The sequence below is a fragment of the Lemur catta genome, chromosome 2 (assembly GCF_020740605.2).
Source record: "Lemur catta isolate mLemCat1 chromosome 2, mLemCat1.pri, whole genome shotgun sequence".
NCBI classification, from domain to species: domain Eukaryota; kingdom Metazoa; phylum Chordata; class Mammalia; order Primates; family Lemuridae; genus Lemur; species Lemur catta.
In genome coordinates this window covers 35,099,327-35,127,202 of record NC_059129.1, presented here as the reverse complement: position 1 = coordinate 35,127,202, position 27,876 = coordinate 35,099,327, and the positions used below count along the sequence as shown (strand labels likewise).

Below are 27,876 nucleotides of genomic sequence, written 5' to 3'. Positions count from 1 at the left end.
CCTCTAACCCCCCCATCCTACTCTGGCCCTATGCACTCTTCCCTGTTCCTGCAACCCTCATCCCTCAGGTCACTTCCTCCAGCAAGCTTCTCGGCCTCTGCTGTGGCAGGCAGCATCTCTAGGTCCACAGCCCTTCTGTTAAGTCTCTGGACCAGTCGTTCCAGTGCTTGCTTTGTCCCTGTAGTCCCTTCACTTTACTGAGGACTGCTTCAGCACCGGGACTAGTTCTGATGTACCTCAGTGTCCCCAGCGCTGGGAACATAGGGAATGTGGAGTAGCCTTCATTACTCACCTCTCCATGAAAGGCAAGTCCCTCCTTACATTGGTGCTCCTTTCCAGGTGAGGAAAGGGAAGGAGACAGCCTGCCCTGGGGTCTGGTTGACAGAGGCACAGGAAAGGTGGGGGACACCTTCCCGGTTGGGGCAGGATTCCCCCAGCAGACAGCAGCAGAGGCAGGTGACAGGCTAGAGTAAGTGCCGACCTCAGGCAGCTGCTCAGGGGCCGTGGCCAGGCCTAGTCCCAGAAGACACAGCACTGGCAGGCCTGGCCGTCGTAATTCCTGGGAGCAGCCCTGACAGGCACAGACAGTGTGGAGCCCAGGCCGGGCCCAGGCAGGCCCGGGGAGGAAAGGTTCGAGCTCCTGGCCATTCTGGTTTCCCTTGCTGACTTGCTGTGGCTCCTAGGCAAGTGGCTGTTCTCGGAGCCTCTCCACATGATGTGGGCCTATGGGCTAACATCCTGAGTGAGATGACAGGCCAGATCTCCACCCACCTCTCCTCACGATGTAGGAGGCCCTGGTCCAGAGGAGGGGCTGAGCCAGGCCCAGGGTCCAGGTGAACCGGGAGAGGTGGCTGCCAGCTTCTGAAATGAGATCCACGAGCTTTCCCCTCTGGCACCCTGGGGAGGGTGTGAGTGTTGTGGCTAGAGAGGCCTCCCTGGGGCTGCACAGCTGTGCCTGAGCTGGCCAGTGCCAGAGTCACCAGGTAGCCACTCAGCAGTCAGCACGTTATGCTGGTGTGGAAGCCAGACGCCGGCGAGCTACTTGGCTCTGCCACCATCTCATCAGATTTCTCCCCACTCCCCGGAGTGTGGATTTTAAAACTTCATAAATCCCACCAGCAAGCACTGGACAGGGACTTTAGGGCCCCTGGGTAAAGGGTGGGCCTGGGGCTGGGCCGAGCTTTTGCAGTCACTCATGGGCCCTGGCTCTGGGAGAGGACAAGTGGCTTCAGCTCGCTGTAGGCTGGAAGAGAAAAGACGAAAAACACCAGGGAAATCATATTCCCTTTATTCTCTTCAACTAATCAACATGACCACCAGTGACACAACACTGTTATTGACACACAACACTCAAAAGTGGGGCCTCTCTTCGCAGGGACCAGTCAAGTGAGTGGGGCTTCCCTACTGGGGGCAAAGGAGTCTGGGACTGCTCACCTCAGGGCAGTGTCACGAACCCGCCTCTTGGTTGTGATGGTTTCGCGTTTCCCCACCATTCAGGATTCATGCCCAGTTCTTCCCAGTTCCCATCTGACCTCCACAGCCACGGGCGGCTTCAGGTTTCACCCTCAGCCCAGATCAGCCTCTGCTCTCCCCTCGGCGCTCCCCGGTGAGCCCTGACTGCCGGGCTCCTCCACCGGCACTGCTGAGGGGCCTGGCCACTATGTCTTCCAAACTGCATTCTGATGGGCAAATGCCTCGACCCCTGGGCCTGTGCCAGAGCCAGTCAAAGGGACTCTGGGTGCTGCCACCTCCCTGCTGGGTTCCTCCCAAGAGGTAGCTCACTCTGGGAAGGAAGCATCTGGTTAAAGGAGTTGGGGAAGGTGGGCAGAACAGGGCCACACCCCAGAGGTTGCTGACTCTGCCCCTTCCCTGCTGTGAAACGCCAGACCCCACAAGTCATGTCCACATCATTCAGTGCCAGAGCCAAGGCCCTGAGCCCTTCACCGTCCCTACAACATGCGAGCATCCTACTACGTCTGCTACACCCTAGTCCTCGATGGGCCTACGGCTGGCCTCCAACTACACTCACCACCTCCCCCAAGGCTGGCTTCTGAGCCCCAAAAGCTGCTCCCAGGACTCTCCTGCAGGCAGATTCCTCAGACCTGTTTCCGGGGGAATCTGCTTCTAGCTTTACAAAGGGTTTGTCTCTACAACGTAAGTTTCTTTCTGCTACCATCTTAGAGGGGGTGGGAATCTGCTTGGGATTGGAGGAGTTATCTCCTCAGTCTTACAGGGACACCCCCCTTGTTGACATTTCTGTCAGAAAGATCTGCAGGCAGCTCCTCCCTTCGGAGCAGCGCTGTCCTAGCTGGCACTTGGGTGGGGCGGGCTGGATGCAGATGTGACCAAGGTTTCACCCCACAATCATGAGGCCCGCCTTCTCCCTATCCCCAGCAGGCCTGTGTTTTTTCTCCCACAGTGTTCTAGATTTCGATCATTTTAAGAGGGTCATCCCTTTGGGGACAGGATAGATGAAGGGTGAAGGATTTTCACCTTTTGAACTTTTAGGTCATGGAATTAGAGGTCTCTTCCACAGCTTTGTAGGAATCCAGGTCACGCTTCTCCAGGGATTCAACTCCTGAAGGGCCACCTCACCTGGCATCTCAGTCCTCTGACTCCAGGATAGCGCATTTCTGGTGCCAGCGTGGGGTCAGCGAGCACTTGCTTTCTGACCCAGCACTGAGCAGAGTCCTCTCCTTTGATAAGGGTCTCCAGGGTTAGGGACCGGGATTCTTGTTACAGATGTTTCTCAAGAGCTTTCTCTCTTCCACCATCTCACAGGGTAACAGTCTCTCCCCTGCCACACATCGGTCACGTGAGCAAGTCTGGCTGGGTCTGTGGAAGCGTGTGACTGCGTGTGTGAGGAGAGGAGGTGGGCCTGGCAGGGGAGCATTTCTCATTCTTCTGTTTCCCTCTGAAGGTTTCTGGCTGAAGAGGAGAGAGGAGCCCAGTGGGTGGAATCCAGCCCTTCCCAAGGCCAAGATTGGGCGGTGTCATCCAACCTCAGAGGGCTCCAGGTACTGGGGTGAGGAGGGTGGCCAGGCCTTCGCAGACTCTGCAGGGACCTATGGTCCAGTCTGTGGGGTGTGTACACACCCACCACCGCGTTAGGGTCGGCTTGTCCTGCGGGCAGCCTTGCTCCCAGCTCAGATGAAGGGCTGAGGTTTAAAATACAAAAGCCTTTTTATTCTGTTGACTTGCTGTCCGTTGTTGCCACAGAGAACCCACGTGTGGCTCATGCTGACTTGGAGAAGAGAAGTCTAGGGAGGACAACTGCACACAGGCCTTGAGTCTCTGAAGGGTTTTATTCTTTGGAGGTCGACTAGCAGCGGTTCTCCCTCTCCACTGAGGACAGAATTCGAGCAAATGGGCTGCCACTGCAGCAAGACTGGTGGCAGTTAGATTTCAGGAAAAACCTCCTGACGGTGAGACCTGAGAATGTGGCAGGAGGCACCCCCGATCCCCGGAGGCCTCACGGAGTAGAAGTCTCCGGCTAGGCTGGGGAAAGGGCAGTCCTGCCTGGCTTGGGGAGAACCCTGGCAGCCCGAGCTGGGATCTGCTTCTACTTGCAGTTTAACAAGCTCCCGGGAACAGGAGAAATGGCCTGGAGTTTGCTGGGTACCATCTGAACAGTTTGTCCACCTTGGTTTGCTTCCCTCAAAACCCTTTAAAAGAAATCCCCCCATTCTTTCCCCTAATTTTTGTGTTGGTTTCTCAGTATTGTTATACTCAAAGTTTTTATGCACCCCAAACTTAAGCCTTTAGGAAGGCTTGACAATTCCCTGTCTTTGGGTTCTTTTTGATAAGGGATTCCACAGGCCTCTCCCCCTAACACACACAATTCAGCTAAGATTGGCCTCCTACTCCAGGGAACCGGGTGCGGTGAGCTGGCCTTTCTTGTGCTAGTCCCTGGGTCCTATCTCCTGTGTGGGCTTGGGAGCTCCTTGTCACTTATTTTCCTCCTCTGTTTTCTTCCTTTTCCACTTCCGCCCAGTTCCCATGCTACTCCCCGGCCGGGCATTGTCCTCAGTGTAACTGTCCCAGGCTGCTGAGGGGAGGCCCCTCCCACGCTCCCACGGGAGAGAACACTGTGGACAAGCATCCGACAGGTGTCTGCTGCGCCACCTGAGGGCCACTCCTCCACGCCAACGCCGTCGCGCTATTTCCTGCATTTCCCCGACCCTATAGGATTTTGATAAGGATTTTGATAGTTTTACAGGGTTGTCTAAAGACATATTGGGACCTCTTCCTACAATTAATAGGGCTTTTATCCACTATGGTTTATATGGTTTTTCTGCTACAGACTTACAGGGCTTTTTTTTTTCCTACATATTTATAGGGTTTCTAACCCAACAGTTTTTCTCTACTGCCTCATAAATGGCTCCCACCAACAATTTTATAGGGTTTCTCACCACTGATGTCAAAGAACTATTTTTGCCCAGGGTTCTTCATCTTCCACTTCTCTACAATCTGGTAGGGTTGTCCTCCTGTCCCCACATAATGTTTTCGGGGATCCAGTGTTCCTCTTGGGAGAGGCCCCCGGCCTCCAGACCCATCTCACAGGGAGACACCTGGGTGGCAGCTCCTATGGAGCAGGAGGGCTGCGACCTCTGCGAAGCCATCTCCACACTCAGGGCACAAATAGGGCTTTTCTTCCAAGAGGGCTTTGGGGCTTTCGTCTGGCCTCTGGGGGCTGCTCCCTGTGGGGGCAGGGCCCTCTCCCTCACCTTCCTGGCTTGTGGACAAGGTGGCTGGCTCTGGAAGGGGATCCTCAGGTCTGGGGGACTTTTCTTGGGTGTGGGTTTCTTGGTGCCGGATGAGGGCCAGGCGATCAAGGAAGGAGGCCCCGCAATCAGAGCAGCTGTAGGGTCTGGCCCCCAGGGGGCTCCTGAGGTGCTCCAGGAGGACGGAAGAGCTCTTCCCCAGCTCCGAGCTCTTCTGGGAGCTCTTCCCGCCTGCATGGACTTTCTGGTGCAGCAGCAGCTCAGAGCTGAGGCCAAAGCTTTTTTTGCATTCAGGGCATTTAAAGGGCTTCCCACTTAGGAAGGGACTGGGCCCTGCCCCTTCCCCTAGGCCAATCCTGTAATCCGGAAAGAGAAAGGGCTTTTCGTTGCCATGGGTGAGCTGATGTTGGAGGAGCACAGAGCGATCCAGGAAGCTTTCTCCACAGTGGGAACAGATGTAGGACTTGGAGGAGAGCAGCCCCAGCCTTTGGCTGAAGCTCTCCTGGCCCTCGGGCATTTTAAAGGTCTGTCCTGGGGCATCGGCTCTGCCCTCTGCAGCACCTGGGTAGGAATTCCCTCCAAAAGGGAGCCTGGGGGGTCGGAACTGAGGAGGTTTAGGGGCTGGGTGTGCCAGGAGACCGTCTGCATTTTTGTAGGGGTTTTCTCCAATATGGATCCTCTGATGCTGCATGAAGATGCCCTCGTCATTGAAGCCTTTGCCACAGACCAGACACTTGTGTGGTTTGGCTCCAGGCGGCGGGGTCAGCAGGGCCGGATCCCCAAGCCCCAGAAGGGTGTCGCCCTGAGCTCTTCGGGCCGGGGCCTTCCCCCTCTCGTGGATCACCCGGTGCTGCTCCAGCTCGTGCGCCTCCAAGAAGGCCTTCCCACAGTCGGAGCACACGAAGAGGTTCTCATCCATGTGCGTGCGGACGTGGGTGATGAGGTTTGAGCTCTGGCTGAAGCTCTTGCCGCACTCCGGGCACTTGTAGGGCTTCTCGCCCGTGTGGGTGCGTCGGTGCTGGATGAGGTGGGAGCTGCGGATGAAACTCTTGCCGCAGTCGGAGCACTTGTAGGGCTTCTCGCCCGTGTGGATGCGCTGGTGGCGGATGAGGGTGGAGCTCATGATGAAGCTCTTGCCGCAGTCGGCGCAGATATAGGGCCGCTCCCCGCGGTGGATGCGCTGGTGGTTGATGAGATTGGAGCTGACGCTGAAGCTCTTGCCACACTCGGGGCACTTGTAGGGCCGCTCGCCCGTGTGCGTTCGCTGGTGCCGCAGCAGCGTGGCACTCAGGGTGAAGGTCTTGCCGCACACCGGGCACTTGAAGGGGTCCTCGCGCAGGTGAGTCCGCTGGTGCTTGATGAGGGTGGAGCTGTGGCCGAAGCTCTTGCCGCACTCGAGGCACTCGTAGGGCTTCTCGCCGGTGTGCGTGCGCTGGTGCTGGGTCAGCTCCGAGCTCTGGATGAAGCTCTTGCCGCACTCGGTGCAGCGGTACGGCTTCTCGCCGGCGTGGATCTTCTGGTGCTTGAGGAGGTTGTGGTTCTGGCCGAAGCGCTTGCCGCACTCGGGGCACTTGTAGGGCTTCTCGCCCGTGTGGGTGGCCTGGTGCTGAATGAGGTCCGAGCTGCGGTAGAAAGCCCGGCGGCACTCGCCGCACTTGTAGGGCTTCTCGCCCGTGTGGGACCGCTGGTGCTTGATGAGGTTGGTGCTCTGCGTGAAGGCCTTCTCGCACTCCGTGCACTTGTAGGGCTTCTCGCCCGTGTGCGTGCGCTGGTGCTGCACCAGGTTGGAGCTCCAGCTGAAGCACTTGCCGCAGTCGGGGCACTTGTAGGGCTTCTCGCCCGTGTGCGTGCGCTGGTGCTGCACCAGGTGGGAGCTCTGCGTGAAGCTCTTGCCGCACTCGGAGCAGGTGTTGGGCCGCTCGCCCGTGTGGATGCGCTGGTGCCGCAGCAGCTTGGACCACTGGCTGAAACTCTTGCCGCACTCGTTGCAGATGTAGGGCTTCTCCGCCCCAGACGGGCGGCCCTGCACCAGCTCCCGCAGGCTGGGCTCATTGGCCGGGACCACGGGGGGACTGTTCCATGTGGTGAGGGTCCCCCACTGCCAACTGGCCTCACAGGCCTTGGTCCAGTCAGATGCAGCAGGGACTACCTCGGGGGCTGGGGGGTCCAAGGGGCTGGAGTGACCTAGTGGGGCTGGGGGGTCCTGGGGAACTGAGGGATCCTGGGAGGGTCTCTCCAGGGGCATCTCTGGAGGGTCCTTGAATTCTGGACTCTGAGCTGGATCTCCCAAGATGATCTCCTCCCCAGAACTTTCCTGCTGAGGGCTCTCCTCTTCATTCCCACTCTCGGCACCTACAGAGAGAAAGGGAGTCTCCAGCCCCCATCTCCTTTCAGAACACGGGGTCTGGTCTCTCTTCCCTCCCCTGGATTTCCCCCAGAGTCTGGGCCCCTCCCTGAACCAGGGCCGTTGTCTTGGCAGGACCACCTCTTGTGCCCCTCACCTCTGCGAACATCGTTGGGGCTCTGTTCAGGGCCCTGTGAATCTGGGCCCCACAGCGCAGCCTCAGGCTCCATCCCAGAGCTCAGGACTGCAGAGGGTTCCAGGGACCCTGAGGGGAAGAGAGAGATGAGCACACAATGAGAGCTGATTTTGCACTTTTCTTTACTCCCCGAACCTCATTCCGCCCATTCCTCCTTATGTGAGCTTCAGTGTCCCCTCACCCCACTTTCTGGTTCTCACTGTGGCCCCTGCAGGCCTGATTCCTGCTCCAGACCTTAAGATCACAACTCAGCAAGGAGGTGAATTTAAGAGTGTAATTAAAAACTCATTACCCTTAACCCTTTGAACCCAGACAGGGGGCTGGAGAGGTATCTGACAGCCACAGGGAAGGGAGGTTTTCACTCCACACCTCTGATGCCCAGAGGCTGGGAAACCTGTTATTTTGCTCATCAGAGGAAACTCATTAAGACTCTAATTTTCCTCCTTAATGGAGCTGCTAATTGAGACCAATAAACTTTTCCCTTATGTGCCCTAGAGAGAACTGAGGCTGTTTGGGACACTAAAGGGGTTAAAAAAAAAAAAAAAGAAAGAAAAAGAAACCATCCCAATTTCCCAGAGGGGACAGAGGCCCTCCTGAAGGACTAGGGTGCTTTCCCTTTAACCAAACACAGAGAGAGGGTCAGGCCAGAGGCGGGGAGGAGGGGTGGTTTAAAGCCTCAGCAGCTCCTGCAGCTGCAAGAAAGGGAAACGGGAAAAAGAGAATGGAGTGTGAAGAACACCCGCAGCTGCCACAGTGCCTGCCAGGGTATCCCTTCTCTCACCCAGTCCTCCCACAACCCCGTGAGGACGCCCAGGAGTCGGGTTGTCTGTCCATTTTGCAGATTAGTGAATCAATGCCTGGGGAGACTTCTTCAAGGTCACAGGCTGGGAAGTGGCAGAGCTAAGACCAGAAATGTATGGTTCTTTGTCTGGCTTGACCCTGTCTCTGAGAGCACACAGTGACCTTGGGAGTCATGTGAGACTCATGCTCATGGGAGGCTGGCGGAGACAGGTGATAAGGAAAGCTCCAGGCCTGCTGCCTGTGAGAACAGGCTGGGGAAATTCCTGGGACCAAGAAGTTTCCTTGGCTGTAAAAGGGAGGGGTGGGACCTGTGACTGGGCCTGACCATCTGCATCCATGAGCTCGGAGCAGTAGTCCCCATTGAAGCCCTCCGTTATCAATTAGTCCCACCCTGGGACTCCTCCTTCTACTCCTTTTCTGTTTTGTTGAGGCCGTATCCCAAGCCTAGGATAGTGCCTAGCACATAATAGGTGCCCCAGAAATTTTGTTGAATTGACTGACTGAATGAGATGCCCCCTGCTCCTGGAAAACCCCTTTGGTCCAATGCCTTTAGACATCAGTTTGCAAGAGGATGGCAGCAAGGGAACAGGAGTTCCGCCGAGTGGCGCCCCTGTAAAACACAGCCAGCTGTCACTTCAGAAACGATTCCAGGATAATGGAACAGGGCCACAAGAGAAGAAGGACTTCCTATAACATCTAGACCCTCCAGAGAATCCCTGGTTAGGGCCTGGGCTTTGGGTGGCCGTGTGGGATGGGCATTGTGCTCACAGGGGTGACAGTGCAAGGGAGACATGTAAGGACTCATGAGGAGGCAGCTTGGAGGTGACCAAGGTGAAGCAAGAGCCAGGTGCACCCGGCTGAAGAGCAGTAGGAGGAACAGAAGTTAGATTTTAGGAGGTAAATTCATTTCTTCACCTCTGCAGCTACTTAGGAATTCACCTCTGCGAATTCCCCTTCCCCCATCCGTAAGTGTCTTTGGGGAGGTGGATGCAGGAACCTCTTTCACCGTGGGGGCTGCCTGACTGCTCTGAGGAGGCTGGGAAGGGTGCCCTGCCCTGTTTGCTGAGGACAGGTAGGAGCTTGTGTACCGTGATTGGAAAACTCAAACTCGGTGGTCCAGAGGAGAAGGGAGAGGGTTAATGACAAGGCCAACATGGAGACCGATGGAGGCATGAAGTGCCTGGAGCTCAGAGCACCAGCCGCAGACCTCCCGGTGGCCCCACGCTGGAGGGAGGAAGGAGGAGCCTGCCTCCGGGAGAGGTGTGAGCAGCGGCCCAGGGTGACCCTGACATGGAGGCAGCTGGAATGCAGCCACCCTCGCCCCTGGCTCCCCACGCCGCGCCCGCTCCGGGCCAGACCCTGGAGTCCTGCTCCACCTGAGCAGCGACCCTCTTTCCGGCTCCCAATCCAGAGCCTGGGCATCCTCCCGGCCCCCGGCCCCCCGGCCCCCCGGCTCTCCCCGGCGCCGGCTCCTTCCAGCAGTGCGGCTCGCGGCGCCGGCCCGGCCCGCCGGGCGCGCTCGCTCTTCCCAGAATGCTCACGCCCTCCCCTCCCCCGCCCCCTCCCCCCGGCCCGACCCTCGCGCTCTTCCCAGAATCCTCCGGCCACGCGGCCCCCGCCCCGGCCCCCACCCTGCCCGGCACTCGGGGCGGGGGCGGGGGGCTCGGGCCCGGGCCGGCCGCCGCCTCCCGGGCCCCATTGTTCCCCCGCGGCCGTCCCGGGCCCTCCAGGCCACCCCCCCGGGAACCCAGGCGTCCCCAACTCACGGCTCTGGGGTCTGGGAAAAGCCGGAAGGCAGAATCCTGCCCCAGGGGACTTAACCCTTTAAGTGTCCTGCCTCGGGGGGCGGGCTAGATGCCGAGGACTCTGGGGTCCTCCTCAAGGGGTGATTCCAGGCTGAGGACCCGGGGACCAGTTCAGGGTGACTGGGACGGAGCAGGAAGTGACCCCAGCTTCCCGGGCCCCTCTAGCCTGGAGTCAGATCATCAGCTCTATGGGATTTAACCCTTTGCTTCCCACAGCCTGGGAAAAAAGGGGACAGCAGTGGGAGCAGAGAGGAGGCTGAGACGATGCCCCTGACCCTGTCTCAGGTGGGAGCGGACAGGCGAGATGGTCATCTGGGGGAACCCAGATGCCAGCAAGGAGCTCTGGATTTCTGGCCTCTCTCCGTATCGCAGGGCTCAGCTAGCCGTGCAGCGAAAGCCCAATCTCAGATTTGGGGCTGCTGGTCCCCTGGGGGTCCCCTTTGTTTGGACTCACCCTGGGATGGGGCTCTGGGTTCTGGGGTGGGAGCAGGGGCTTGCAGGGAAGACCCGGAGAGGGACCACCCTGCAGACTAAAAATGGCTTAAATGAAATAAATCACGGCAACAAGGGTTTGGGCTGAGGGGACAAGGACTGTCAGGAACTATTTGTGACAGCCTGTGCTCCCAGCCCCTCTTCCCCCATCAGCTCTCCTCAGAGGAGGAATCTGAGGCCCACGGTGGCAGGAGGGAGCCCAGTGGGGGTTCCCCTGGCCTAGGAGGGAGAGCATCTTTCCCAGCCGAGGGGGGGGGCACCCAGCTCATAGCAGGGGAAACCCCTAAAACCCAGGAACACTGTGGGCTCCCCGTTTGTATGGCCTTTATCTCATTTTCTCCTCAACACAATCCGGTGAGACAGAACTGTTTATTATCCCCATTTTACAGGCAAGGAAACCAAGGCAAGGCATGAGAAGCAAGTAACGTGCTTCAGGCCACATTATTCTTTCAGTTCGACTCACTGACACTGTGTGTTTGTATTATTTCTGAGCACTGTGGCGAACATAGAGGTGGGGATGACCCAGAGTTGCATAGGATGTGCTTTCTGCCCTCACGAAGTTTGATATTGTGTGTGTGTGTTCCACAGAGGAGTCCTGGCAGCGTGCAAAGGGCTCTGTGTGCAGAGGTGTGAGGGAGCAGTGGAAGGGGCAGCAAACATCAGAAATTGCCAAAGGGGAGGCAGCTCCCTTGGGCCCGCATCTAGGGCTCAGAGTGTGGCCACCAGCAGGAGAGGCCCAGCCAGGCCCTGCCCCTGCTCACTTCCCCACGCCAGCTCCCTTCACCCACTCTCCCATCCGGGCACATCTCCATGCTGTCCCTGGCTCTGACCCGTGGACCCCTTACTCTTGCCTTGGGGTCTTGGCCCTCCTGGCACCCCTGCCCTGCCGTTTCTCACAGCCTCTGCCAGGATCTTTACATGTTCACTCTCCCTCCCTCCACAACCTGCACCTGCCTCAGCACAAGCCCTAAGGTCAGCTCCGCCTGGCAGGGGCTTCGGCTCTTGTATTGGCCTCTGTATCCCCAGTGTCTGCGACAGTGACAGTAAGGAGCGTGCAGCCCTGGGCTGCCAAAGCCTGGCCTGGCCCTGGGGCGGCGAGTCCGTAGGGAAGTTGCACGCTGGAGGCTTGCAGAAGAGTTCATTTTGGCCTACACAGCTTTTGTTTGCTTGTTGTTGTTGTTGTTTTTTAACTGAATGAATTGCCATACTTAAAAATCAGTACATTTCACATAAAAATTTGAATTTTCTGCCTCTTTGGAAAATCCAAAGATGTGGCTACATGACCCACATTTTCACATGTCAATAACTGGCTATAGCTGGGCAGTGGCTTCCTTCTTCACTGGGCACTTTGACTTTCCTTTTTGTCACAGTCCTTATTGCTCCTACTATGTGCTCCATCCTGAGACTGAGAGGTGGTTTCATTATATTAGTATCAATAGTCTGTCACTATTGATGTTTCCACACCTGTTTAACTGCAGGTATTGATCCTGCACCCCTTAGTCTATGTCCCCCCGGTTCAGAGGACTAATAGGAGGGTGATGTCTTCTGACAGAGTTATACTTATTGAGTACTTATTATGTGCTAGGCACTGTTCCAAGAGTTTGCATGCAGTAAATTCTTGAACCTTCACAACTCATGACACCAGTGTTATTATATCCCAAGGATAGAGAGGGTAAGTCACTTGCACACATCTTACTAGTGGCAGAGCTGGATTTAAACCCAGGCACCCTGGCTTCAGAGTCACTGTGGCTCCTAACCACAATGCTGCTGCCCAGATTGGCTCCAGTGTGTCGGGGACCAAAGGGTGAGGCTCTCAACCCCTCCATCTTCTCTCTCATCTTGATCCAGGAGTTGGGAAGGGAAGGGCATTTCCATTTGGGCTGAACCACTGTCCAGGAACAGTTTGGGTGTCCTGCTCCTATGGAGGCAAAGGGTACTCTGTATGCACCAATGTGATGTTCTCTTGCCTGTAGTCACCTGGCATAGCAGCCATGAGGATGACCACCAGGCAGGGGAGCTCTTGGAAGGATGAAGATGATCCCCGCCATGCCTCTGACGAACAGCCCACTGCCATGCTCTTCTTTTTTTTTTTTTTTTGAGACAGAGTCTCACTCTGTTGCCCGGGCTAGAGTGAGTGCCGTGGCGTCAGCCTAGCTCACAGCAACCTCAAACTCCTGGGCTTAAGCGATCCTCCTGCCTCAGCCTCCCGAGTAGCTGGGACTACAGGCATGCGCCACCATGCCCGGATAATTTTTTCTATATATATTTTTAGTTGGCCAGATAATTTTTTTATTTCTATTTTTAGTAGAGACGGGGTCTCGCTCAGGCTGGTCTCAAACTGCTGACCTCGAGCGATCCACCCGTCTCAGCCTCCCAGAGGGCTAGGATTATAGGCATGAGCCACCGCACCCGGCCTGCCATGCTCTTCTTGATCATGGCTCACCAGTCTCCCACATGGCCCCTCAATACAGGCCCTTGTGCCCCAAGGCCCAGGTTGCTGTGATAACAGTGAGGTCCCGGAGGTAGACCCTGGTCCAAACCTTGCACCATCCTCACAGGCCGGTGTGGTCTTGGGCAACTGCTTTTGCCTCTTGGAGATGCAGTTTCCTTTTCTTTGGAAAGAGGATGAGCCTTGGTTCCCAATGGACAGGAGGGTTAAATGAGATAATGCATGTCTGTGCCCTTGGCAAGAATTTGTTCCCTTTCCCAAAGGAGGTGACCAACTCTGGCCTTCTGGTCTTCTTTCTCAAAGTTCGCAGCCCTCGGCCTGGTAGGCAAGAGAGCAAGGAGTCTCAAAGCCATGTCCTGAGACAACACGGGGAAGGTTTAACCTGGGAGGACTTAGGGGCCCATGATCATTCACTCCAACCCTCTGCTCTATGGCTGGGGACACTCTAGGGACACTCTGGGGGGTGGGATGCAAAGACCAAGTGAGGCTGGAGGGGCTGATGCTGTCCACCACCTGCAGTGTCGTCTCACCAGGAGAGCTGTCTAGCTGCAGGCAGGGGAGGCTGTCATCAGGGAAGGATGGGGACATGCGTGCCCACAGGGGGTGTTGAGGGCTGCTTTTCAGGAATGTGGTCCTCAAATGTGGGACAAGAACTGGGTCCCAGGACCTGGGAAGTCACTTCCACCTCTGAGGTAAGGATTCCAGGATCAGTCACTCCTCTGTTCAAGAACTTCCAGTGGTTCCCTGAGGCTTCTCACATTATGTTCTAGTCTCCCAAAGTGTCCTAACTGCTGCCTTTCCTACGGCTCAGACCTAAGTCTCCTTATATTCTCTTCCTCAAAATCTCCCACCCAGTGTGGCCCACTCCAGGTGTCAGCTGCCCAGCCCTGCCCCTCTCCTCTCCTTCTTCTTTCTCTCCATTTTCCTAACAGCCTGTTCCACTCAGCAGTCATCCCGGGTCACCAGCTGCATTTCCCTACACCACACCTAGTCATCCTGCTCCCCAAGGCCTTGCAGGGGGTGCCCTCATCTGCACCCCCTTAACTAGTGGGTGCTCAAGCCTGTGACTCCTCCACTGACTCTGCCCACTGCTTCTGTCCCTCGCCCCTCTCCCCAGGCCACTATAGCCCTGAGCCCCTCCTTCCTGAATCACTGCAGCCTCCAGCCCCCCACGTCTCCCTGCCCATCGGGCATCTTCCTGAAAGCACTGCCGTGTTCACCTTCAGAACGCGTCCGCGGGCCTCATTATCGATAGAGGGCTTTTCTGGGAAATTACGGAATTTTTATATTTTTAAAAAGTCAGAATAACTTTAGGCTATAGAAAAAATATATTAATATAATTGGGTAAATAAAATAAATGTATACATAAGTAGATTTGTATATGTTAACTAAAATATAAACATAAAAATATGTGTATAATTTTGTAACCAAATATTTGCATCAAGGTGTGATCTGAAATAACTCAAGTTACCTTTCTGGGCCTCAGTTTCCTCATCTGGAAAATGACAGGGTCAGATGAGATGTTCTCTGACTCTAAGAGTCTGTGACTCTATGGATAGTTTTCGGTATATTCTGACTAATTTGTGGGGAAGACCTAAGTGCCTAGGAACAGTAGCTGCCTCTGGGGAGGAAGGACTGAGGACCCCAGTTAAGAGGGAGACTTCATTTCATAAGCTTTTGTTCTGTTTGATGATTTCCAATTTTGAAAAATAATTTTTGAATGGTAAATATTTGGAGCATAAGGTTGGGAATGGAGATTGTGGGATTAAAACAACCTGTTGATTTCCTTTACAGGCTTGAATTGGTCCAAGTCACATTAAAATAAATGCGACTGATTTTCTGCTCACACAGGACACATGGACCAACCTGGAGAGGTACCAGATCACCCCTGGGAACAAGTGCTCTCCTGTAGCCTCAGGCTGGGAAAGGAGGTGAAGACCGAGGGAGGGAAGTATTATATTGTCACACTAGTTAAAACACATAAACAAACCCGGTAACCTTTCAAAACACTTGAAGCCTGAGTCCACCACTGGCGTAACACAAAGAACCTAAATTGTGCCTGTAAAACAGTGAGGTCCAAACTCCCAGAGGGCCTGGCCCTATGGAAAACCAGCCTTTCTGCCCCCTGCACAAGGTTCTCGCATTCTCACATGGTACCACAGCAGTCTACACCGCCCCACCCCTGTCACAGCGAGGACCATCCTGCTTCTGGGCCTTTAACTGAGCCATGCCTCCCTCTACCTCCTCTAGAGCACTTCCTCTTCTGCTCTCTGCTTAGGCAAGTCTTGTTTGTCTTTCAAGGTCCTGCTCAAATGCCAGCCAACTTAAGTCTAGGCCCTGGTATTCACTCACATTGTATAAATGTTTTACAGCTTATAATGTACTTCCATACATATTAAGGCACTTGTTTCTCTTGGCACCTCCAAGAGGCCAGTAGTATCATCCTCTTTTGACTCATGAGGAAATAGGACTTCAGACAGGTCAGATAACACGTCTGAGGTCACAGAGCAACTGTAAAACCTTAGGCTCTGGGGGTCTTGGATTTTTTGATTCCAGGTCTGGGGCTTTCCCTGCCTTCAAAATCCAGCTGAGTCCTACTTCTTCCATGAAGCCTTCCCTGACTACAGAGTCTCCTAGATAACCGTTCTCATCTTTGCCATGGTCTGACTGCAGGATTCCCAAGTCTTACTCACCATCTTTGCCACATCTGGGTACATTCTGTGCTGTTATTTATTTGACATTTTTCTTCATTTGGACTCATTTTTCTCAACTGAGAGAAACATATCTAAGAAGGAAACTCAATATCAGTATGATAAACAGAAAATTGCTCGTTATAAATGATGATTATAAAAATAAGTACAATGCTAAATTAACTTAAAATTGATTTAAGACCTAAATTTAAGACTTAAAACTATACAATTTTAGGATAAAACATAGGGGTAAATCTTTATGACCTTAGATTTGGAAATGGTTCCTTAGATATGATACAAAAACAAGCAACTGAAGAAAAAAGTAGATAAACTAGACTTCATCAAAATTAAACAATTTTGTATATTAAGGGAAATTATCAAGAAAGTGACAAGTCAACCCAAGAATGGGAGGAAATATTAGCAAACCACATATCTGACCAGGGTCTGGGATCCTGACTGTATAAAGAACTCTTAAACAGAACAACAGAAAGACAACTCAATTAACAACAGGCAAAGGATGTGAATGGACATTTCTCCAAAGAAGATATACGAAGAAGATATGGAGACCTATGTCCACACAAAAACTTGTTCATGCAGATTGCTGCCAGCACCATTCCCAATAGCCAAAAGGTGGAAACCACCCAAATGTCCATCAGTGGATAAACAAATTATGGTATCTCCTGTATTCTTTTTTTTTTTTTTTGGAGACAGAGTCTGGCTGTGTTGCCCGGGCTAGAGTGAGTGCCGTGGAGTCAGCCTAGCTCACAGCAACCTCAAACTCCTGGGCTCAACCAATCCTACTGCCTCAGCCTCCCGAGTAGCTGGGACTACAGGCATGCACCACCATGCCCAGCTAATTTTTTTCTATATATTTTTAGTTGTCCAGATAATTTCTTTCTATTTTTTTAGTAGAGATGGGGTCTCGCTCTTGCTCAGGCTGGTCTCGAACTCCTGACCTCCAGTGATCCACCTGCCTCGGCCTCCCAGAGTGCTAGGATTACAGGCGTGAGCCACCGCGCCCTGTATTTTTAAAGCTTTTTTTTTTTACATAGTTGTCAGTTTTTGTTGCTTCATTGTCTTCACAGCCATAATCGTAATGGCTGTACACAGTTCCCTCCACACACACCACAGATACCATATTTTGCCAAGCCATTTCCCTGTTGTTGAATATTTACAACTGTCTCCATTTTTTGCTCTTATAAATAAAACTTTAATGAACATCCTTGAGAATATATGTCTCCCAAATTTTGAATGTTTTCTTAATATATAGTCCCAGAAATAGAAATATCGTGTTAAATCTATGAACATTTCTCTGGCTTTGGTGATGCATAATCTTGTAATTAGTTGTGACTCTAAATGCAGGACATTCAGCCTAAATCTCTCCATCTTGTCTAAGGGATGTGAGGAAAGACTTGATAACACGCCTTGCTGAAGTCCACTACTTGATAAAGTGGCCATTAGGATTAAATGTGTTGATGCATGAAAGCTCTTACAACAGTGCCTGGCATGGAGCAAGTGCTCAGTCCGCACCAGTGACTGTGCTTGTTGTCACTCTACCAAGGACGTGAGGTCAGTCTAGTGCTGGGATTCTTTGTGAACTCCAGTGATCACCACTTCCTTTACTAGGGTCTTAGGGATTGAGTTTTATAATGTTGTTATCACCAGACTAAGGGCTTCTGATTGCTAAGAGAGGTGTGGTTTTTTGTTTTGTTTTGTGTGTTTGTTTTTGCTTTGTAGGTTTGTTTATTTCAAACATAGGTTCATGAGAACTATGAAGTCAAAGATCTGCAGGCTTTCTGTAATATATAAGGCTTCAGATATTTTAAAAAAAAAAAAAGAGTGGGTGCCATAAGAGAGAGGAGGAAATTTTGCAGCTGAGGTTGTTTGTTTCTTTGTTTACATCTTGCTTGGTTTCAAAGAGGACATGCAGCATTTACAGAGTCACATACTATACAGCAGGTGCCTGGCATCTAGTAAGACTCGCAGCTGCTAAATGTTGGCCTTTGTTACTGATGGTAACAGAGTACGTAGGAGCATGAACAAGATAAAAAACAAAAAGGCAAAGGGAAATTAGGCGGGGAATGATAACATGAAGCTAGTGTTGGTACACAAAACATACGGTATAAAGTTCTGTTTATACAATTGCTCAAAGTGGCTTCTGCATTTGCTGAGCTTTCTAGAGGCGAATATTAGTTCCATAATGCATGTGAGGTATGGGGAAATTTCTCCTGTGGATCCTCATCAAGACGATACTTTGTGATGCAGAGGGCTGTGTCTTCAATCCCATCTTGCAGTTCTGCACCCAGCCCAACACAGAGAAAGAGGCAAGCAAAGCCCCAGTGGTGTACGAGTGCGGCTGCGGTAAGGTTGGTAGTCACGCTTTTAAAGCCGCGGTTACAAATCACACATCACAGCCTTAAACAATCCCAATAAGGGATCCATAGAACTGTGGTCCCCAACTCCCGGGCCACACACATGTCCTGGTCGGCGCCTGCTAGGAACCAGGCCGCGCAGCAGGAGGTGGGCATCGGGTGAGAGAGCAGAGCTCCTCTGTATGTACAGCTGCCCCCCACCGCCCGCATCGCCACCTGGATTCTCACAGGAGCGCGGGCCCTACTGCAAACCGCGCATGGCGGGATCCAGGCTGCGGCTCCTCATGAGACTCTAATGCCCGATGATCTGTGTGGACCCGAGGCGGTGATGCTAGCGCTGGGGAGCGGCTGCAAACACAGATTCTCATTAGCAGAGAGGTTTGACTGCACAATAATTGTAATGCATTTGACTCATCCTGAAACCATACCCCCTCCGTCTGTGGAAAAATTGTCTTCCAGGAAACCGGTCCCTGGTGCCAAAAAGGTTGGGGACAGCTGCCACAGAATGTCCAACTTTAAGCACTGTGAAGTCTATGAAAAACTAGGTACCACATGTATCTTGTAAGATAGATACACAGTATCTCCTCCTTGCTCAGGGAGAATGAATCGTGCTGGCCCTAGAAATATCCAACTGGTAAGAAGACAGTTTTTGTTTCATACTGCAAGGGGCAGTATTTGGAGGTTTTGGTTTTTGTTTGTTTGTTTTGTTATGTGGAGAATGAGGCACTCTCGAACATTATTAGTAAGAATACACATCCACCCTGCCTCTTTGGAGGAAAATTTGGCTACAGTGATCAAAATTCAAAATATCCATACCCTTTCACACAACAATTCCACTTCTAGAGTCTACAGGCCTGGTTAAACATGTGCACAAAGATGTATGTACTATGATATTCATTGAAATATTTTTATACCAAAAGACTGAAAATAACCTAAAAGTCCATCACAGAGGAGTTGATTAAATAAATCATGGCAAGCCAGTCATGGTGGCTCACATCTGTAATTCCAGCACTTTGGGAGGCTGAGGTGAGAGGATCACTTGAGGCCAGGAATTCGAGACTACCCTAGGCAACATAGCAAGACCCCATCTCTAAAAAAAATTTTTTAAAAATTAGCTGGGCATGGTGGTACATGCCTATAGTCCCATCTACTCGAGAGGCTGAGGCAGGAGATCGCTTGAGCCCAGAAGCTTGAGGTTGCAGTGAGCTGTGACTGTGCCACTGTACTCTAGCTGGGTGATAGAGTGAGACCCTATCCCTAAAAAAAATAATAATAATAATAATAAATCATGGCATATCCATATAACGGAATACTCAGCAGCTGTGAAAATAAAAGCAGCAGCTATGTATAAAGTGACACAAAACATTCTCCAAAATAGGTTGTTATATGAAAAAAGCAAGGGGAAAATCAAGCATTTGCAATGTGTTACTGTTTTGTGTTTTCTAAAAGGAGATGTGTGCATGTGCATAGACTGTCAAGAAAGATGCACAAAACACTAGTAACAGTGCTCAGTTCAGGAGTGGAAATAGGATGGGGCGGGCAGAGGCAGGAGGGGGACTTGCTTTTCACATTTACCTTTTATGAATATTTCATTTGAATTTCTTTTAACAATGTGAATTTTTTTTTCAAAATATAAAAAATGAAAAAGAAAAATGTGAAAGAAATCTCATTAGAAAATACATTCCCTGTATTGAATGGACATGATTTTCCTTGATGGAGAAAATGTGCATGGTCTTTGAACCCAGGGATAGTCCATACTCCTCCTGGTGCCTTTGTGTACATTCTGTGGGACGCTCGCTGCCCTGGCTGTGCAGACCAGAGAGACCCTGGCACATCATGAAGCGCGCAGCCAGGAGGTTAGGAACCGGTTCTTACCAAACCACGAACTTCTGGAGTCATCCTGGCAAAGCCCCACACTCTCCTCAGGGTTAGGATGCAGAGACGATAGGACGGGCAGGGCCCCACCCTCTCAAAGCTTAAACCAGGCAGAGGAAGCAGCATGGCCAAGGGCATGGAGGTGAGAAACTCCTCACCTCACAGCCCCCATACTCTACTGGGCCTGCCCCCTTCAATGATTGTCTAGTCGCTAAAGCTCCAGGGTCCAAGCATCACAGGGAATGAAAAGAAGAAAGGACGGCCTGACTATGTTCTCCAGGCCTCCACAAACTCTAATCAAGGACCCTTGGTCCTAAACACTAGAGTGGAAACCATCCAGAGGGCCCCTGAGCCGCAGAAGCAGGAAGAATGTCCAGTTGGGAACGTCTGCTCTTCCAAGGTCTCCACAGGTTTTGTGGAAGGTCGGGACAGGTAATTGCTCTTGCACATAAAAACATGGTTTTATTTTATCCTGAAAACATACACTCAATGCCTTTCTGTCTTTGTCTACAACTGCTTCTTTTCAAGGTCACAAGAATCCTCTACTTTAAGCAAGGTTGGTGTCTGTTCTGGGGCAGCACCATTCATGACTGATTTTTATCCTGTTGTTGGAATTAGGTGATTTTGCACAGCCTCCCCGGCTCTGGACTGACTAGACAGGTATGTCTGTGACAGCACCATGGATTTGTTGCTTTAGTTTGGAATTCCCAGAAAAAGTTTCTCAGATGGAGACGCGGTGCAGAGGAGAGGCAGAGGCATGGACCCTGCAATCAGGCGGCCTTGAGTGCAGTCAGACTCTGACATGCACTCAGCTATTAAGCCCAGTTTCTTCCTAAGATAGGAATATTGTAACACTCCCTTCAAGAATCACCCTGAGGTCACAGAGATAAAGTATGTAAGGGACCTAGCACATGAAAGAACCTCAATAAACAGCAGCTCTTACCGTCACTTCTACCATGTTTTTTATTCTCATATCACAAAACTGACCCTCCACCAACAATCCTTTTGTAACAGTAAAAATGATGGAAAGAATGATATCTAGCAGTTATTGAGCACTTTATCATGTGCCAGATACTCTTCTAAGTGCTTTACATATATTAATTCATCGAATCCTTACAGTAGCCCTTTGCAGTGGATACGATTATTTTATAGATAAGAGCAGAGGCTCAGAGAGGTTGAATGACACGTCCAAGGAGCCCAGCAAGGTGACCGACGGTGGACAGAAACCCGAGCAGTTGTGCCCTGCTCTGTAGAGACAGGCACTAAAATCACCAAAACCTTTCCCAAAGTGAACCCAGAAGACAACTCAGCCCTTCTCAGGAAGACAGTGACGGAGTTCCTCCAGGGATTGATTTCGCCGCCGGAGCTGAAGGGGTTATTCCCACTGAGACGCGGCGCCCGGGGCTCCTAGAGCGGCCCTGCCGGCGGCGGGAGGAGCCTGCGCCGCCCGCCCGCGCCCGGCCGGGATTCCGCCGGCGTGCGGGCTCCGCGGCCCCGCGGGCTGCGCAGGGGACGGAGGGACGCGTTCCCTGAAGGCGTCCCTGCCCACCTGAGCTCCAGAAAGGGAGAGCGGGGGGCTGGGGAGGGGAGGGCCGGCCGCCCCCCTGGGGAGCAGGGTGCGTCCCCTGCGGACCCTCGGGTGGCCCAGGCAGCGGCGGGCCCTCTCCTGGAAGGGCCTTGTCCCCAGCCGCGGGCCCCTCCCCGTCCCTCCTGTAGGGAAGACCTTGAGCTTCACCAGACCCCCCCTCGGTAGGACGCTCAGGGCCGCCCCTAAACCCTCTCCCCACCCTGGGAAGGAGGTGGTCCCGTCTGCAGGTTATAGGCGACTTGTTTATAAAGTCTGTTTTAGAAACGGGCTTGTCCAAGGTCGCTGAGCTAGCGAGTAGCCAAGCCAGGACGCAAAGTGTTTAGGCCCCTCGGCGCGGTGTTGACCAGACCCCTGGGCCAGCTTCTCTGCCCTCAGCAGGCCCGAAACCAAGTGGCTGGCCCCTCTCGTTCTGTCACCGTCAAATCGCAAACTCAGTTATCTTTTGCGCCTGCCTTCCCCACCACTTCCCTCATCCTCTTCTTACCATACTTTAGTCTTCACATTTTTCATCCAACCTGTCTTTCCAGTCCTGCTGCCACCATCTCTGGACCTCACTGTCACAAACCGGTGTCACTGCATAACCCGCAACCCTGCCTGCCTCTCCCTTTATTCCACATCCCGCTCTACTACTCCCCCTGGCATCAAGCCACTCCCTGTTCAAAGAACAACCTTTCACTGATAACTCACTGTAAGTTCAAGTCAAAACTCTTAGCTTGGCATTCAAGGCCATTTGAAACCTGGTTCCGGCCAAGCTTTCTAACCTGATCTTTCTTGGTTGCCTAAGCAGAGGTCACAGACTGGCAGATGCAACTGGAAAATGTGTTTCAACTGGCCAGCAGTTTCTTTTTAAAATTTGAGCCAATATTTGTTTTAAAATTGGGAGATTTCATTAAAAAAAAAACAGATTTCTAGCTTCTTTTGAAATATCAGTTAGAGCTGGAAATACTTGGCCCATGTTCTTTCATTCAGCAACTGGCTTGAACCAAGGACTGGCTGCCCCTTTTAGATGGGGCTGTGTCCCCCAGTGTCAGAGTCCCTGTCACTCCCCGGTACCTCCCTGACTCTGAGCCTGAGGAGCAGCTGTTGTGCTTGCACTGATGTTTTTCATGCAATAGTGAACTAGGTTTTGGGGGCCTGTGTCTCTATCAGAAGTCCACAAGTGGAAGGTTGGCCAAGAGGAATGCGTGTGTAAAAGACAAATGAGAGTGTATGCAGCTAGCCTTTCAACTCATTTCCTTTCCTTTCTTGGACCTCGCAGCCATTTGAGTCTTCCACTCAGGCCCCACAGGGACACCCGCACACAGCTTCTCCAGTGCACCTGACGAGCGTATCTTTGCACCACCTTCTCCAGTGAGTAAATTCTATTCGGTGAGGTCCAGGGCTAGTTCTCCTGCTCTGTGAAGCCTTCCCTGACAACCAGCCATCCCACCAACCAACCGGCCGTCTCTCCAGCTCCTCAGCATTTTTGGAGGCTAGGCGCTGGTTAGGTGGGTATGTCCAAGCCGCCACCACCTGCGTCTCCTCTGGATTTCTGTGTGTGCCTAAACCAATGTCTTCAATAATGTCCTGCGGATGGCAGGTGATCAGTAAATAATTATCAACTGGGCACAATAGCATAGTCACGTGTCACATGTCTTATGCCCCCAGTTAGATTGTAAGGTCTTTGTATCTATCTTCGCCCTGCCCTAGCAACTGGCACAGTGCCTGGCCCAGAGGAGACATTCAGTAGCATCTAAGGAAAGGTGCCGCAAGGAGGTGCCCCACACAAGCAGTAGGTACCCACCTCTGGTCCGGTCCCATGGCTGGAAGCAGCGACCCTCCCCCCACGCCGTAGTGGTTCAGAGGAATGGCGAGGCAGCCCCAGAGAACAGAGACACAGGCCTTACTCAGTCCTGAAAGCTGGGAGCACTTCACAAACCCCTCGACCTGAGGGCTCTGCTCAGGATTCGGCCAAAGCTATTAACACATCTAGGAGCCAGCTGTATCCATGCAACCTTGTGAGCGAAAAACCCAACCTGATTCTGATTCTGAATTCCGAACTCTAGAATAACAGCAGTGGTTAACATGCATGAGGCGCTCTCTGAGCCAAGCACTTGCCACGTGCTTTATCTGCTGGGCACCTCTAGCCTCACCACTGCCATGGGTGTCTCTCCACTTTGCCGATGAGAAGTTTCCAGCACCTGAGTACCTTCCCTGAGGCCACACAGTAACGCGCAGAGCCAGGGTTTCAGATCCACACAGGCTGATCGCAGGGCCCTGCACTCAGCAGTGCACTCCTTTCACACATCTGGGGCCGAAGAGGGACACTGGGCAGGACCCAGAGACTCAGACGGCAGCTTGTTCAGGTTCTGGGTTATGTGCCAAATAGTAAACCCAAATAAATGCCAACTCCTAACTCATTTTCGCCAATTTTCTCTAACATTCTTCCTTAACTCTCCACCTAAGGGATTAGAATATACATCATCAGAACCAATAAAACCTTAAAAAATCCAAAAAGAAAACTTCATTTTTTTTTCTTATCAAACTGACAGACAATGTAGCTTCAGACTCTTCACAACAAGCCTGTATTCACAGGAGGGAGAAGTAGCTTCCCAAAGAAAGTACAGAGAGGGAAACCAATAATTATTGAATACCTACTGTGTGCCAGGGACTGACAGATACTTTCACATCTTCTCTCTCTGAATCCTCACAAATAGGAGGGTATAATCATCCTCTTTTACAGAAGAGGGAAGTGAAGCTTTAAAATAGTATGTGATTTTGCAGAAGTTAAACTGCTACTGAGGCTAGAGCTTGGATCAGAAACCAGCGCTGACATCAGGAAGGTGTGGAGACCTCGTCTTCTCTTCTGTGTCTCTCTGTGAGATGGTCCAATCAGAGAAGCTGTTAACCTGAGTTATGGGTCCATCACCCTAAGCCCTCACTGCCCAAATGTCATTCTAGACTTTCTCTCCTTGTACTCCAGAGTTCTTTTATGTGGGTCTGCATGAGGGTAAAAGAAGGCTTCTTTATCTCCCCTGCCTCCCAGCCACAGATCTGTCAGGTTTACAAAATACTCTTTTGAGACTTTCCTTTATCACAGCAGTGCCCAGCACATAGTAGGTTTGTTCATTCATTCATTTGCTCATTCATTCAATAAATACTGGGTGCTTATTCTGGGCTCTCCTAGGCATTGTAGATACAGTTGTGAACAAAACAGATAAAAATTTTTAAAAACACAAAAATTCCTGCCCTTACAGAGATTAAATTCTACTAAGGATGACAGATAATGAAGAGAATAATGAGAAAAATAAAGCATGGAAGGGGAATCGGAAGTGTTGGGGTCGGGGAAGATGTTGAAATTTTGGATAGGTTGCCAGGGGAGACTTCCCTAAGAGGTGGACTTTTAGTAAAGACATAAAGGAAGTAGATGTTTAATACCCAGTTGCATAAATAAACTATTAAAATGATACTCCCTCCAAGAACACCTCCAGAAGAAGCCACAAAGAACGCTACTCAAACACTATATGCCACCCTTGAAGCAGTCCAGAAAGGGAAAAATCACAACAGATTAAGGTTCTTTCCTTTTCAACATTCCCTTTGTTCTTTCCAATTTTGCCATGGCAAGTTTCTCACCTCAACAGACTCCTGAAAGACTCACCTCTCTTCTGCCATTTCTGTTCTTCCCTTCTCCATCCCAGTTCCGTCCAGGGTAGCCAAGAAATGTGGCAGCAGCCGAGGCAGGCAACCAGGTGATCAGGGGAACTAGCATGCTTCCTTCAATTTCATGGAGCCAGGTGGAGTGTAAAGTGGTGGCTGAACAGGAGATGGGGACCCTGGGGTGACATACTGGGAGAGTCACAAAATGCTGGAAGCAGCAGATGGCCCAGAACAGCACCCCAGATCTCCCAAGAGTAAGAAGATGTAAATGCAGAGAACCTATGGGAGAAACAAAGGCACATGTTATTTTGTATTTGCTTTCTGGTATGTCTCTTTTGATATAACAGCTTTGTTGAGATATTCACATACCATGCACTTCATCTACTTAAAATGTACAATTCAGTGATTTTTAGTATATTCACAGAATTGTGCAACTATCACTATAATCAATTTTAGAAGATTTTCATCATCCCAAAATAAACTTTGTATCTATTAGCAGTTAATTCTTGTTTCCCCTAAACCTGCCACCCCACAACCCCACAGCCCCAGGCAACCGCTAATGTACTTTCTGTCTCTATGGATTTGCCTAGTCTGGACATTTCACATAAATGACACTTTTTTTTTTGGTATTAGTTGCTTTTTCTTTTCTTTTTTTGGAAGGTGGATAGATGACAACTGAAGAAGACTGCAAAGGTGTTTTGTTTTGTTTTTTTGAGACAGAGTCTCACTCTGTCTCCCGGGCTAGAGTGCCGTGGCATCAGCCTAGCTCACAGCAACCTCAAACTCCTGGGCTCCCAGCGATCCTCCTGCCTCAGCCTCCCGAGTAGCTGGGACTACAAGTGCTTGCTACCAGGCCTAGCTAATTTTTTTCTATTTTCAGTATAGACAGGGTCTCACTCTTGCTCAGGCTGGTTTTGAACTCCTGACCTCAAGTGATCCTCCTGCCTCGGCCTCCCAGAGTGCTAGGATTACAGGCATGAGCCACCAAGCCCGGCCCAAAGGTGGGTTTGGAACATTAGAACTTGAGAAGCTTTTCTGGAGGGGATAAGGGTGACAGAATAGAAAAGCAGAAGAGAGATAACTTGCTTCTGTTTTATTTTTTATTGCTCTCTTTTTGCTTTGTAAGTCACTGCAAATGTAGGCAGGATAGAAACCCTAAGTAAATGAAAGTAGGAAGTGCTATAAATTGTTTCCTTTTATTTCTGTGGACAATTTTCTTTTCCTGTTTTTACATATTTATGCCTTCTATTTGCTAACCTTCTGTAAAGGAACTGATGGAAAAGTGGGAAAACCCGGGTTCTCCCTTGCAGTGTGACTTAGCTGCTCTCAAAGTTTCCTGTTCTGTAAAATGAGGGGATTAAAGTGTAGTCCACACTCCACTATCCTCTCCAGCATCATCCCCTGAGGCACTCCGACTTTCAGGTATCTGTTGCCAGTCCCTATTTTATTTTTAGGTGCCAACACAGACTTTCCCCCCCTTTCCTAGAACTTTGGGGTACAGAGTGAAGGTGGCTGCGAAGACAGCAATGTGAATTGCTTACAGTTTGTATATCATGCCAAAGATTTACCAAGAACCTCTGCACATATTATCAGGCTGTTTCATAGCTAAGAACTAGAAGCGACCTCTGAGGACATCTAGTCCAATTCCTTCACAGTAAGATGAGGAAACAAGCCCAGAAATAGGATGTGACTTGCTCAAGGCCACCCAGTGAGTGAATGCCAGAGCCAGGGCCAGTTCTGATCTTCGTGCCTATTCATTTACCCTTGAGGAAGCCAAAACCCAGAGAAGCCCAGGGACTTGCATGAGAAATAGGGCCTGTCAGACGGGACAGGCTCCTTGGAGATCATATAGTGAGTCCAATCCCTCCTAATCCCTGTGGCTTAAACGAGGGCCCGGCCCTGGGCTGAGGTTTCTTGGAATTTGCGGGTCCTGGATCCAGACCTCAGGGCTCGCACTGCAGCCCGAATAAACCACCGGGGAACCTGTGGTCGCAAGAGTCCCCAGGGGCAGAAGCACCTCTCCCCGCGCCAGGCCTGGACGATTACTCGGGGCGGAATTTAAGTGTCCGGACTATTGAGCTCCCCTTCCCAGGCAGGAGCAACGGCCTGGACCCGCAAGCCGCCCCCTCCCGGTCTTGGTCCTGGTCGGAACCTCGCGGGCGCAACCAACCGCTAGGCCGGCGGCGCGAGCCGCGGTTGGGGGCGTGGCCTTACAGTGGCGAGCCAATCCCACGCCGCACCGTGGCTAGGGGCGGGACGTCCGCTTGCCCGCCCCTCCCCTTTTGCTCTCCGCGGCGGAAGTTGTGCGGTGACCTAGGCAACCGTCACAGCTCTACCGCCCAGCGGATAAATCCGCTGCGACCTGCCTCTGGGCACAACTGTTCTGAAAGCGAAGGTCCCTTAAGGGGCAAAAAGGACGTGGATTTTGATTGGTTGGTTGGATGGGGCCTTGCCCAGATTGGGTGTGGTGAGCATGGAACGCAAACGTTCAAGCTCAGCAGGTAAACCGGCTTAGGCGGGCAGAAAATTCGGTGTTTCCAATTCAAAGCAGCTGCTCTCCGACGTGCGGGTGAAGCTATGAGAGTCCCAAGCGTCCAGGTCTCACCACCCAATATTGTTAATTATGCATGCGTTTAACATTTATTGAGCGCCAGCCGTGTGCCAGACATTATTCTAAGTGCCTGGACTCAATGAACAAAGATTCCTGCCTGCTTGGAGCTTATAATCTAACAAGGGGAGACACTACATTATGTAGTGTGTTAGAAGGTTGTTACAAAGCTATGGGGAGAGGGGAGAGTAGAGAGCCGGGCGTGGTGGCGCATGCCTGTAGTCCCAGCTACTCCAGAGTCTGAGGTGGGAGAGTCGTTTGAGCCCAGGAGTTTGAGGCTGCAGTGAGCTCTGATG

The 27,876-nt window shown here is 51.7% G+C and overlaps 2 protein-coding genes and 2 long non-coding RNA genes across 6 annotated transcripts in view; 1 reads left to right on the top strand and 3 right to left on the bottom strand.

The window, feature by feature from the left end:
- RNF40 (ring finger protein 40) overlaps positions 1-16,192 on the top strand; it is a 30,254-nt gene extending 14,062 nt beyond the window's left edge. Inside the window, exons 20-21 of one of the 3 annotated variants that reach the window (XR_006733445.1) lie at positions 2,921-3,017; positions 14,663-16,192. Coding sequence is in view for 1 of the 3 variants with exons in the window: in XM_045543304.1 (XP_045399260.1) it covers positions 2,921-2,932 (12 nt within the window). In the remaining 2 variants the exon portion in view is untranslated. Of the gene's footprint in view, positions 1-2,920; positions 3,195-3,219; positions 3,781-14,662 lie in introns of those variants that run through there. The other 2 variants (XR_006733444.1, XM_045543304.1) reach the window with 2 other exon arrangements.
- ZNF629 (zinc finger protein 629) lies at positions 1,273-10,018 on the bottom strand. Its single transcript, XM_045543307.1, has 3 exons — positions 9,832-10,018; positions 7,226-7,333; positions 1,273-7,076 (listed from the first exon to the last, which is right to left on the bottom strand). The coding sequence occupies exons 2-3, from the start codon at positions 7,296-7,298 to the stop codon at positions 4,558-4,560; spliced, it is 2,592 nt and encodes an 863-aa protein (XP_045399263.1). The 5' UTR covers positions 7,299-7,333; positions 9,832-10,018; the 3' UTR covers positions 1,273-4,557.
- On the bottom strand, positions 12,720-21,945 carry LOC123632719. Its single transcript, XR_006733448.1, has 3 exons — positions 21,821-21,945; positions 15,505-15,596; positions 12,720-13,129 (listed from the first exon to the last, which is right to left on the bottom strand). It is a non-coding gene; the product is annotated as an uncharacterized LOC123632719 (long non-coding RNA).
- Positions 21,946-25,210: 3,265 nt separating this feature from the next.
- LOC123632720 lies at positions 25,211-27,005 on the bottom strand. Its single transcript, XR_006733449.1, has 3 exons — positions 26,990-27,005; positions 26,230-26,313; positions 25,211-25,251 (listed from the first exon to the last, which is right to left on the bottom strand). It is a non-coding gene; the product is annotated as an uncharacterized LOC123632720 (long non-coding RNA).
- Between the last annotated feature and the right edge of the window lie 871 nt (positions 27,006-27,876).

Excerpts from the sequence above, each read along its gene's own strand:
- ZNF629 (XM_045543307.1), bottom strand. The coding sequence starts at position 7,298 with ATGGAGCCTGAGGCTGCGCTGTGGGGCCCAGATTCACAGGGCCCTGAA. Across the intron at positions 7,077-7,225 it reads CCCCAACGATGTTCGCAGAG|GTGCCGAGAGTGGGAATGAA; the intron begins GTGAGGGGCACA and ends TTCTCTCTGTAG.